At 30.2% G+C, this 13,852-nt stretch overlaps 1 protein-coding gene across 8 annotated transcripts in view; it reads left to right on the top strand.

Annotated features, from left to right (window-relative positions):
• LOC143235368 (uncharacterized) overlaps positions 1-13,478 on the top strand; it is a 60,474-nt gene extending 46,996 nt beyond the window's left edge. For 5 of the 8 annotated variants that reach the window (XM_076473467.1, XM_076473468.1, XM_076473465.1 and 2 more), the window contains exon 9: positions 9,075-11,009. In XM_076473467.1, coding sequence (XP_076329582.1) covers positions 9,075-9,169 — 95 coding nt within the window. In that variant the 3' untranslated portion in view covers positions 9,170-11,009. Of the gene's footprint in view, positions 1-4,822; positions 4,937-9,074 lie in introns of all 8 variants that reach the window. The other 3 variants (XM_076473472.1, XM_076473473.1, XM_076473466.1) reach the window with 2 other exon arrangements.
• Positions 13,479-13,852: the final 374 nt, after the last annotated feature.

Consider the following 13,852-nt stretch of genomic DNA (forward strand, 5'->3'; position numbering starts at 1 on the left):
CCTACTGTTGTTGGGATTTTGACTCTCATTGGCTCCAAAATGTGTCATAGTTTTACCCCTATATTTGAGGGTTCCAACTCCCCAGTATCAGCCCTTATTCCATTGGCACTCAGAGTAGATTTTCTCCATAAAGGTTTCATTGCTATGTCAAAATGCTGCCAGCAGTGTAGGTGATTATAGTATGGCTTCAGGATCTGTGGGGCTTGTAACTATCTTAACCACTTCTTCAAGATTATATGGGTAGGGGAGTCTTCTCATTAGTACACTTGTCTCTACTTTTACTTTCAGGGTCCCTAACCCCATTTTTACAGGATCCCATTGTGGAAAGTGTTGCCTGAGCAAATGTGCTTTCATTAAACCAATTCTGCACTGGCAACCACTAATTCAGTATACTTTATACAGGTTGCAACAGGCTGTATAGAAATAAGGTGTTCTGTGAGACCACCTAGAGGCTGAGTAGGTGGTATTACTCTAGTATGGTGTCCCGTTACTTATTAACTGTCATAAGTAAAGCAGAAGAGGGATCCTGCCCATCCCTGCTGTTCATTGGATTGAATAAATCAAGTTTGGTTTGCTTTCAAAACTGTAGGAAGCTTGATTAGCTTCTTGCACTAATTCCAAAGCATTGTTCTTCAGAACTCCCAAACACATATTATCACCCAGTTTTTACTAGAGGAGTTGGAGAATCCTTACCAGTTTCCAGTCACTGAGTTGTTGGACAGGGGCATTTCCTCTGGAGTGTTAGAGTGAACTTTCTCCACATGGAAAAGAGTCAGTGTTAGAGACTGCAGATTGAGTCAGTCTTAAAAAAAGTTTTAATATTATCTGAATGAGGATCTTATATACAGAACCAGGATAGAATATCACCAAGGGGTATAAAAGACTGGAGCAAGTGAGAAAAAAAATAATGACATGTTTAGATGGGCAAAGGAAGAAACTGGCAGTTGAGTAACAGCTGTAGTGGGAATGGAGGTAAGTATTATCCAAAATACATTTTCAGTTTAAGAAAATGTTAACTTTCAGAAGTATTGCAGTGCTTTATTTTGATCCTCAAGCACACCTGCTTAGTTTAATATTTGTACATCCAAAATGGCTCCTTCACCTTTGCAGTATGCATTTTTAGTTGTGTGTGAGAGGAGGTAAGAAAGTATCACACTTTAACATTTTTTTTTAAAACACTGAAAATGTATTTCCAGTAGTTCCCATCCTCCTGCTCACTGCTGGTGTTTTCCTTTTGGAGCCTGTTAATCCTCAAAAGTGAAAACTGACCAGGGATAGTAGAAGAAGTTATACATGATTTGTATGTGTTCAGAAATGGTGCAAATTGATGGGAAATATAGACTAGTGCAGTGAATATGAAAATTTTTTTAGCAATGCTTAGGGAGCAAAAAACATAGAGATGGCTTTGTGTGAAAGAAGATAAGTACCTACTGGAAATACATTTTGGATAAGACAAAACATTATCTTCTAGTTTAGTGTTAATGTTCTATTATGCTCTGAGTGTTGATCAAAATAAAAGTCCAGAATAAATGAAATACATAACTGAATAAAGTTTCAGTCATGAAAAAAATGAACTTAATTAAAATGTTAACGGCTTGCATTCATGTTATTGAAAATGTTGAATTTTAAAGTGCCTTATGTGTATGGATGTATGTCAGAGCTTACATAATGTTATAACCAAATATAATGTTGCATATTTGTAATATTTCACACAGAATTCAAGTTTAAATATAAAATAAATACTTCCTAAGCATGATTTATGCAAAAACTGTGGTCATTTGGCCCATTCTAACACAGATATGAAAACTGTTAGTAAAATTTCCTTCATCATTGTTTTTAAAGATTTTTATGTGCTTCCTTTTTCTCTCATGAATACTTACTAACTCACGCAATTGAAAGAATAACTGAAGTTAATTTCATTTGTAGTGTAGGATGGCTGCCATGCAATTTGCATATCTTAATTTATTTAAACTGAATATTTAAGGGTTACATTAATATTTGTTTTAGGACATTTATAGAACTTGTATAGAAAGTGTGAAATGTAACTATACCAATAATCCAAATCTTAATGTAAGGTAGTTGATGAATATGCAGTTTCAAAATAAAGTGAGTGTGACATTATTAATTTTCCTTTTAACAAACCTATTTTAACATCCTTAATCTTGTGAAGAAATAGTTGAAATGTTTCTTTTTTTTTAAGAAAAATATTTTTGATTCCACTAATTTAGTTTTTTTTTTTTTATAAAGAATTGGCACAATTGGTGACCAGAAGTAGTAGGTATCAGAGTTACCATTCGTATCTCATCAAAATTTACAAACAGAATGGAATAGCTAAGCACCAATTTATTTCAGATGTACATTTTGTGTCGTTGTGTATTAAAAAAAAAAAAAGGTTTCATATGAAGTTCTATGCAAAATTGTTAGGACAAAGTTAAAAATTAGATTTCAGGTTACATCCAAAGAACAACAGAAGGTAAATCACAAGTGAAACATCAAAATTTTATTAATCTTCATATTTGGTGCAATAGAAATTCAGTGAAAGCACTTGTGTTTAGCAAACATTTAATACTTTGTGTGTCCCTGTTTTGCTTTAGTATCTGAAACTTCTCTCAGGCATTGTTGAAACATCCAGGATGACAAGACCCACCTGAAATAAAAATGTATCTCAGAACAGCTGGTATAGGTATTAACACTTTTATTAGTAAGCAGAGAACAACGTTTCAATCTTCCTAGGTCATCTTCAGGATCGAAACATTCTCTGCTTGTCAATAAAAGTGTTAATACCCATACCAGCAGTTCTGAGATGCATTGTTGCAACATGTTTAATCAAAATGTGATTTGGGATTTTTTCAAATGTCTCTAATACACTCCCATAATGTTTCTTTGGAAGTAATTTTTGATTTGTATAGTTTTTGATCTACCAAATCCCAGATCTACTCAGTTGAGTTGAGATTTTTGGCTCTGTGGAGGCTATTGCGTCATTTGAATGACTCCAGTAGCTTGTTTCTTAGCTAAGTAATTTCTACATAAGTTGAATGAATGTTTGGGGTCATCCTCTTCATGATAGCAGAATTCTTTACCAGTAATATGCAGACAAATGGGTATACCATGACAGATCACTATCTGATGATACTTCTACTCTGGTCCATTATTCCATCTATTTTGGAAGTATCTCCTGTCACCTCAGCAGAACAAACCTAAAACCATCACACTGCCTTTCCCATACTTCATGGCAGGTGCTGTACATTGAGGTATCTTTCACCTTTTTTCTGCTAAACATACAATCCACTCTTTGAACTATATATTTCAAACATAGACTTGTATATCCATAACACATTTTTTAACTGATGTGTGACTACATATTCCATTCTCGTTGAGTCTTCTTGATATTGTATATCTGGACACTTTTCTATCAGGTCATTTATCTCATGCTTAAGATCAGTGGCAGTCTTCCTTATGTTCGAATGCTGCATAAACAAAGATACTTAACTTTGGTATCATTAAACTTAGGTGTTGTGGTCTTCCTTTCATATTTTAAAATTTGCCTGTCTTAATCTCACGATCTGTGGTGTTATTTGACAGTGTTTGAGAAGCATTTCAAGTGTGTAGCAATTTGTCGGATAGTCCAATCAGCATAACATAAAGCTTTTGTACAAACTCTCTTCTCTACTGACAGTTCTTTATGCTCTTTGGATTGTGACATAACAACACATTTAGTGTTAAACACTGTTTTTATCAAGGTTTATATGTGGAGTGCTATTACAGATTTTTATACCATATACCAGTATCATGTGTTAACTTTTTTCTGTACAGTTAAAACATTGTATGGGATATTACAACAGTTATTTCAGACCCTAAATTTGATCAGTATGCTCATTCAAGCAGAACCCTTATGACATGTCTGTAATACAAGTAAATGGGAATTATAAAAAATAAGTATTCCCACCCTAGCTCAGTAAGTTGTCAACAGGGATCAGTGAAGTATTTCTATTGTGGTGAAATCTACATTCTGTAATGAAATGGAAGAATTAGCCTATAAAATGGAAATAATGACAAAATATTCTCTCTTCCTAACACTTTTGCACCAAATTATTTGCAAGACAATTCTAAAAAGTAGTTTTAGCAGTTATAACTACTAACTGTTAGAATTTCAAGTAGATTATAGTTTTTGTTATTTTTTTTAGAAATAATACTGCAGGACTCACAATGTTCAGCTAAGATCATAATTTGCATGACCTATTATTATAGTTAAAAAATGTCAAACATTACAAAATGACTTTTTATAATCTTCTTTGCCTATAGCAAAATCTCTGTTTTGGTATACTACAACACCCTCTCTCTGATCAAAGTGTAAGCATATACCATTTTCTTCTCTTGACTTGAAATACTTATTAAAAAACTTCATTTTTTATAGGTATTTCATTGAGATACAGTTTTAATAGTAACTGGTAATGACAGTTTGTCACCAGTCTTGTCAGTTCTCTTTTCAAAAAGAAAAGAAAGAAAGAACATAATTTTATGATGTGCTTAAGAATACTTTGATTTCTTGTTTTTAAGATTTAAAGTAATGATCACATATAAGATAGTTATAATCAAACCTCAGAACAATGTGTCAGATTGTGAATGTTAATAGTGAAAGTGCTTTATGTGTTGGTACGGTGAAATGTAATTTGGTATGAAACTATATCATTATGCAGTAGCAATTTTGAAAACCTTGGTAGTAATTTAGAGAGAGGTTCTGCATAATAATATGTGTTTACTTTATATCCAGTTTTTTCTGTGTATAAAATTATTTTAGTTTTAAGTCCAATTTGGATTTCAGTTTATGGTGGTCCCAGTTCTGTGCCTTTGAAGCAGCAGCGGACTTCATACATTAAGTACACAAGTCCTGACTTGGACATCTCACAACAGTAACAGTCACACTTTTGTTTGCACTGTAAGTAGAAATTTTAGTAAACCTTATCACCACTAGACCATAGTTTCAAAGGCACTATCTTTCATTTGGTGGTGATCCTCAGGCTAATAAAACTAACAAATCTCCCTTCTTTTATTATCTCTTGCTTGCATGAAAACTATTCTTTCTAAGGAGTACTAATATTTTCAAATCTTCTGCTGCTTTTTGTTTCTGAATACAGTTTGCATATGTATTATTCTGTGCATTGGTTAGTTTTATTTAGAAATTTCTATTGAGATATTTTTAAGAATTAATCAGATGTAGTACATTACCCATGTTTTATTTGTTTATGCTAATATTATTGTTTATTATATTAGCAGATTATTAATCAGACTGTTTTTTAATACCAAGTATGGTGTGTATGTCTTTTACAAGCCAGCAAATAATGAATACAAATATATTGCACACAAGTATTGGACCTGTTATACTTTTAACACTCCATTTCTTATATGGTCCCTTAATAATTGTCAAGAATTAGAAGTTTGTATTATAATAATAATAATAATGGTATTTCTCCAACAAATTATTTGTTGTACCCATTGGTGCTGATGCTTTTCACTCAATCCAGATCTCCTAAGGGCAATTGGGATGCAACACAGTAGTGATCAGAACACTATTTATCTAAGCTTTTGATGCAACAGTTTTTCAACAGTTTGCTAAGTTTTTGTGTTTTTTAGCTTTGTTGATGAAAGAATATATTTGCAATTTTACTAATGCTGTTTTTATGGTGTCTCAAAAGTCACTTTTAGTGTTCAGAGTACTGTAGTATACCAACGATATAATGTGCTTGTTATAAACTACTGGTATGTGATTTTGGATATTGGATTTTATGCTGTGTGACCATAACACACCACACAATTGGGTACACTGGTTTATTAACCGACTTTTACAACATTCTGGCTGACAATTTCCTGAATGCAGTAATCTGAACAGCAGAAGTGACTTTTGTATTTTACTATTTGAAGTTTGACACTCAAATGTTTTCATGTGACAACATATCTGAACAAGCTAGCATTGGTAATAAATGATTATACACATAATAATTAACATTTCTGTTGGAAAGAAATTTGATTTAGAATTATATAATCATTACTAGTAGAAGTGTGTTTGTGTATCAAAAGGTTATAAAACATTAAGTTTGATACATGTGAACATAACAAGGGACAGCTTCCATATTTAATTGTTTTATTGTGAGCTAAATTTTGGTTAGTGCTTGAGCTAGACCTTTATTGCAGTTCACTTAATGACTACCAGATAATTCTGTTCAACCAAAGGGGAGCATTAATGAGCAAACTAAATGCAAAGAAATTTTAACATTTTTCCAATTAAAGTGAATTTCAGACAGGTATGTACAACTGAAATACTGGAACTGTTGTTCTGTTGAATCATTCTCATTCTTTTAACAACTACATGACTTTTTGTTCAGAACATGCATCACCTCACCCAAAGTTCTCTGCTCTCCTACCTTCTATGTAACTTACTGCACATGCACCAGGAAAACTAAATAAGCTCTTGCTTTCCAACCAAAAGTCAGATTTTTTTCTTGTTGACAATCCTTTTGTAAACTTTTCACCTTTTTTGTTCTACCATACCTTTTGGTGTCCTTGGCAAATTTGTGATTGTGCCAACACACAGTTTATGTGACAACCACCTTATTTTCATGTTAGTGAATAAGTCCAGTGTTTTGATCAAGCTTATTTGTCTTGTATAAATAGAGTAGAATTTGGCTGTTAGTCCTAATCTTGAAGAATCTTCTGATGGTCTTATTTCACTCTTTTATTCTGAGGTATTTATTATTTTAGATATTTGACACCTGTTTTGCCCAAGGTTGATAGCATTTTGGGTTGTTGCTGATACATTAAACAGTTAGCATAATATTAACCATCTTCATGTTCCTCATATATGTCATGCAGATGGCCTTTTAATAGGGTTAACTGCAACACAATCTTCTGCATAACTTCTAGACTAACCCCAGATCATTCTCTATATGTGGAGTGGTTCTTTCATGTGGTCAACTTCTTTGTCTTCTTGTTTATCAGTTCTCTCCCATGTATGCTATGATTATTTCATTTTGAGACTTTGTTCTTCAGCTAGTTATTGGTTTAATCAGGGTGAATTTTCTACTTTGTAGCTTTTGCTGTCATTGGTTTCATGTAAGTTACAACATGGGTTTTTAGCTTCTTTGACACTCTAGCCCACAGTATTTCAAAAAACCTTGAAAATGCATAATTTTATTTTTGTATGTATTTCAACAGGCTTAGCTTTGTATTCAAGAGAGTTGGTCCACGAGGAGCTTATTTGGATTCTAGTCTTTAATGTTTTTACATGTTTATCATTCTGGATATCTGATAGTTAATCATTGTTGCCATGTCTTACTTTTCTTATCTGCTTTTAAATCTACTACTTCTGTTTGTTTCTGTAACCTCAGTAGAGTTGCCAAGTATACAAAACATGGGTAGTTGTACTTGAAATACTCAATAACTTTTTTTTGGTTCCAAACATATCCTTCATCTGGATCTTTTGAGGTCTGTCTAGGTTTAGTTCTTCATCTGCAGGACCCTTGAGTTAGAGACTTCAGTCTCTTTTTATCTTTATACTTTTTGTATTCCTCCTCTTTCATCTCACCTTTTATCATTTTTGGTTCCATCTGATCCAGTTTGTCTGCAAGTTTTGAATTCAGATATTTTGGACTTGTTATAAAAAGAAGTATTAGAAATTGTCATCATGCATCTCCAGGTTTCTTTCTCCCATCTTTTTCTAATTCATTGGAGTTTTGTATTAATACATTTCAGGGGACTCCTGTCTCCTATGTTGCTGTAAGCCTTGGAGTTTTATGTATTAAAACTTCTGTTTGCTACACCTACTATTATAGGTTTTGTTTTTTTTTACTTTTGCTTGCATCAGGTACGAGACACTCAGATATTTATTTCCTTGATGTGTCACATACTGCATTTTCTTGAAAGATTCTATGTTGATATCAAGGTAGAACCCTCCTGTCCAAAATAAGGAAAGGTAATGAATATTTCTCATCTGTTGTTTTGCCAAAAAATTGCTGCTTATGTGTATTTATGGCTTCCCTTAATATCTAGCACACACTGAATAATTCAAGGGTCTCATATTAGGTTCTTTTTACCTTATAACAACACTTCTTGCATCATCATACTTTGATAACATTAAGAAATTAGTTGCTGCTGCAGTTGATCCATTTTGTTTACTGTGATGTACCTAAGTGACTTGAGATTGCATATAGTGTCATTTTTGGCATCCTGTTTGAATTACTCTTTGGAGAGGATTCTGCCAACTGGTATATGTACAAATCTGAATACTTCTCTAAACTTTCATTTACATCAAAATCATCATCTCTTCAGCTTCAGGATTCTGTGTTCCTCTTGTGGTGATACTCTAAGCTAGGACAAAATAATTATAATCAGGTAATTATCAAGTTAACTCCAATAAAGATTTAGTTGGTTTTGAGAGGTTAATTTTTTTCTTCATGGACACATTAATCAGATATGCTTAAACTTGAGCACATTATAGGCTGATGAAGAAAACCCTGTAGATAAGCATTTATTTTATAAAATATTTAACAAACAAATTCAGAAATAATAGAATAATAACATTTTTAATATAGTATACATTACTTTAAAATAAAGTTGTTGTTTTTTAAGATTTCAATGACAAATCTCAAGCTGACTTCATAAAATCTGAAATACCATTTTAATGACTGTAACAAATATTTCTATGAACCAATCAGTTATACATTTTTGATTAAAGTTAGAAATATTAAAGTTAAAAATTGGCACTAAAATTGAAATTAGTGGATTTTGGTTTCTTTATTTTGTTTGCAAACTTTTTTTTTTCAATACCTTTCTTTAGCCTTTCTTATAGGTCTAACAAAGATAAAGAGGAAAATACTGAGAATGTCTAAATAATTCATTTTCTTATGAAAGGACTGATTCTTATTATTTAAATTTTACTTGAAGATTACATGGTGTTAACTGAGGTTTTTTTTCTTGTATTCACAGGACAGTTTTGGTATTTTGTTTGTAAACTAGGCAGTTATTTGTGTATTATAGAACAGTTCTATTAAAAAAAAATATAATATTTCTTTATATTTTAGTCTATGGGATACAAAATCATTTAACCAGTGATCCATCTATTGAAACACAGGAAGCTAATGAAGTTATTGATCCAAATGATCAGCCTGAACTGTAGAGTCCAGAGATTGCTTGTAAAATCAAAGTTTTTATAAACAGAACTTCATAACAAAATATTTTTCTGATATGTTTTTCAAATCAGAAAATAAAAAGATTTCTTTGAATTTAGTGAGTTATTAAATGACATTCTTTGTGTAAAAAACTCTTTGAAAAGAAATATTCTTGAGTCAAAACATCTTTGATGCAGCAAGGAAGTTTTTAAACAGGATTTTTCTGTGAATGTTGTTGTAAAGTGTTTATAGAAAAAAAATTCATATGAAGTACTGCTACATTTAAATGAGTTTAATAAAATAATTTTAAAAAAGGTTCCAAGTAAGATCTTTATATAGGGAGAAAGTTTAAAAATAAACTTTTCTCTGAATAATTCCATTGCATAAAAGATGGTTCTGTTTTAAGCAAAGACTTTGTATTATGTATATAATATATTGAATGAAGACACTATATTCTAAAGAATGTATAATTCCCTTTGAAAGTTGTCATAAATCAAATTCTGAGTAATCACAAGGTTTGAAATGAATTTGTTTTGTGAGTAATTATTTTATAAAAAGATGCTTCGAAAAAATTAAAAAGCTTCATTTATATTTTGTGGTTTTTCAACATTCATGTATAACAATTATTTCTCATCATATAGAAACATTATCAGTTAAATAATTTTATTTGATAAAAAGTCAGAAAAATGATCGACTACTAATTGGCATTGATTCATTGAAATGGAAGAATATGCTACCTGTAAAAACCATTATGAATAAATGCATTAGTGCAAAACAAAATATTTAATGAATATTAATTAAAGTGTGCAGTTATATTTTGGAAAATAAGTCAAGGTAAAGTATGCCAGTGACTTTCAAAAATCTCTGAGTGTAATTTATAGTTAATTAATATTTTGAGAATGTCATGAATAAAAGCAAAAAATATATGCAAACTCCTGGTTTCTTAACTGTGAAAAGTTGTTTTTTTTAATTTGCACATGCATATGTAAAGAGTTGATATTTGTGGCATATTACTCCCAAATTATTTGTTGTGTTTATCACTTAAAATTTTGAAATTTATTGTGCATTACTCCTAACTTGTTCCTTGTTTTTATCACTAAAAAATCTGAAATTTGTTGTGTACTGCTTCTACCTGTTCCTCGTATTTACTGCTATAAAAAAAAAGAATAAGAAAAGAAATTTGTTGCCAAAAGTGCATATTGCAAGACTGATAAAATATTGCACGGTACATTAGCTTTATTACATGTTTTGTGAAGATGTGCTCATTCATTCATTGTAACACATTGAACTTTATCTAAGACTTTATTTGATGTGATATAGTTCTGAAAATTAAATGTATTATGCAGGTATTTTCCAGTAAAAAATGTTTTAGGTATGAAAACATGAGGTAAATTGTAAATACATTATTTTTCATATATAAGTAAAATGAAACCATGTAAGGAACTGTGTAATATTGATATTTAATTTTAAAATGTTTGGTTTTTTGAGTGATAATTTTTTAATTTGAATTTTACGTATATTTGTTGTAGGAAGATCTCATTCTGTCTAGTCTGATTTAGTGATTGTTATATTTTAGACTAACAAAGTTTATTAAACATTAATGCAGATAATAAAATTATCTGGAGTATGGAAAACTGAAAGCATAAAAATGGTTTTGGATTAAAGTAAAAATAATAGGAAAAATATATATATTTTGACTAAATAATGATAATATGATAATTTTATATAACAATCTGTTTAACTGTATGCTAAAATTACTTTCAAATGAAAAACGTTTTTTAAAATTATAAGACTTTAATTTGGATCATTGGAAGCAAATTATTTAAATAAAAATGTACCTTTTTCTTATTTTACAGGTGTATGTTTTTAAGAAGGCTAAGCAATTCATAAAAATTTAAATCTGACTAAAGGAGGTTAACAAGTTTCAGAATGTTTAATTTCAGTTGAATAGGTAATGTGAATACAGTCATTATAATTTCAAATTTGATGAAAGAAAAAAATTAAACCGGATACAGTCATTATGTTTGATGAACCTTTATACAGGGTGTTTGGAAAGTCACTGTGCACTTATATATTTATTAACAGACAAAACTGCACAGTGATTTTCCAAACACTCTGTATTTAAAGAATTGTCAGCTTTAAGAAGATTATTAAACATACAGTTACATCTATATCTATTTTGGGAATGAAATGGTAAATGTAAGAGTATTTTAGTTACATTTACTATTACTTTTTTAACATTTGTGGGGCCAATAAAATTCATTAAAATTAGAACCAAATATAAATTATTCAATTATGTATTATTTTACAATTATTAATCAAATATTTGTTTTTTGGTTTTCATAATTTAAAAACAAATTGTTTCTAGAATGTGATTGAAGCTGAAACCTGAAAGACTGTAGATGGAATGCAACATCAATATTTTATTAATGCCCTTAAATTATAAACTTGAATAGTAATGTATGTATATACAAAGAAAGTATATTAAAATTGCTGTATAAGCCATTTGGTAAAAGCAAGAAACAGTCCAGGCAAGTTTTTAGATTCTGGTTGCTGTAGTTTCAAAAGCATGTATTCAGCTACAGTATTTAGTGTTTAACATCACAGAGGTTTTACCAGTACTATAAAACTGTAGTTTCAAAAGCATGTATTCAGCTACAGTATTTAGTGTTTAACATCACAGAGGTTTTACCAGTACTATAAAACTGTAGTTTCAAAAGCATGTATTCAGCTACAGTATTTAGTGTTTAACATCACAGAGGTTTTACCAGTACTATAAAACTGTAGTTTCAAAAGCATGTATTCAGCTACAGTATTTAGTGTTTAACATCACAGAGGTTTTACCAGTACTATAAAACTGTAGTTCTGTTTTTCTATTAAAGCAAATTATCATATTTTAAGAAAGACTAAATTGAATAGTGTGTATTACTTAACAATGAAAACTGATTTATTTTTCAGTTAATTTAATTCTTAATATAATGAATACAAGGCATATTATGCAATAGAACAAATATTCAATACAATGTATATTTTAAGCACTAAAGGACATCTTAAACTTATTGTTTCTGGTAGGTTAGCATAAGACTGTGTTACAAGACTGCAATTGGATGTTACTTTTCATGGACACTTAAGGTTTATTTTTATATTTAGTGGAATTGATTAAAATTCTTTTATTTTTTTCTATGTGAGGTTGCAGATATTTTTTATAGTTTGTGTGGAATATTTATGGCTAAAAATCTTGAATATATTTCTTGTTGATTAAACTCTGACAAACATCCTGTGGAAGCTTGATTCAATGAAATTACTTTTGGTTTGGTTTTTGTTTTCACTTCAGCTGTTACATATGTATAAGGAAAAATTCAGGAAATGTCGCATCTTCCCCTTCATTGAAATGTTAACATGATTATTTAATGCTTAATTTCTTACTTTCAGATAAATAGAATGAGATTATGCTAATGAATAATAACTTTAGTTATTACCATTATTAAAATAATACCAGCTACCTCACCATATTAGGATGTATCACAACAGTAGTTATAGGGACTTAACTTTGAAAGTGAAGTTTGATTGCAGTTCTATTAGTGACTTTTAAGAATAAAACCTGGTATGAAAATGTTTATGGTTGCATTTAGGGTTTTACATATCGTGAAACAGAATATAATACATATAAAACACAGTTTTATATGTGGCTTATTCTTTACGTGAACTTCTGTTATCTTTTCATTGTGATAGCACTTTACATTAGTATCTTATGTTGAGTTTGTACATGTTTTATACTACTGAATATATACTTCTTTTCAAAGAGGTACTTTTTGTACCTTCAAAGATGTATTTTTCATGATGCTGAAAGTTAGTGCTTACAAGGAAAATTTTGTTTAATCATGTTTTCTTCTGATAAAAATACAGTAACAGGGTAAAGTTATATTAGTTCATTCATTTTCTCTCTTAAACAAATGTTGAAAATAATGAAAACTATGTTATTATGTAGCTGATATTGCTCGATTTTATAGTTTTTCTTGCTTAATGCAAATAGTGATTCTTTGCACTCCTGCATAATTAGAAAGATAAATTATATCTGGATGTATTTCTCATCAGTTAAAGTTCATAAAATATTAATTTTGTCACTAATGCTGAGTCTAGATAAAGGTTTTGATAGTTTTATGTTATTGGAATTCAGTGTACTGAAACCTGTTGTGTTTTTATGATAATTGTTTAATAACTATCTGGAAATGTTGATTTATCTTTTTGAGTTGGAATTTATCTTAATTTCAAGTGGAATACTGCAAATCATTAATTAAAGAAAAAGTTTCTTAACAATTTGTTTTATTTATTATTTTATATATGTAAGTGAAATAAGCCTTACAATAGTCACTACCAAAAATCTGCAGGATTTTAATATTTTTTTCTTAGGGATTATGTGTAATTATTATTTTTCTTAAGATTTTTTTCATGACACTTAAGTTTTATACAAAATCACTTTATAAGTTTTGAATAGTACTAATAAAAGTCAGTGATTTTGTTGTTTTTTGTTGCAGATGCAATATCTTAAAGCCTACAAATAACAAAAAACTCAGGTTTGCTGTATGTAGGTGTTTATATCTTGGAAAGTACAGGCTTGGCATGGCCAAGTGGCTGGGACATTCGACTCACAATCTGAAGGTCATGGGTTAGAATACCTATCATACCAAACA

The sequence above is a fragment of the Tachypleus tridentatus genome, chromosome 12 (assembly GCF_004210375.1).
Source record: "Tachypleus tridentatus isolate NWPU-2018 chromosome 12, ASM421037v1, whole genome shotgun sequence".
Classification (NCBI taxonomy): Eukaryota; Metazoa; Arthropoda; class Merostomata; order Xiphosura; family Limulidae; genus Tachypleus; species Tachypleus tridentatus.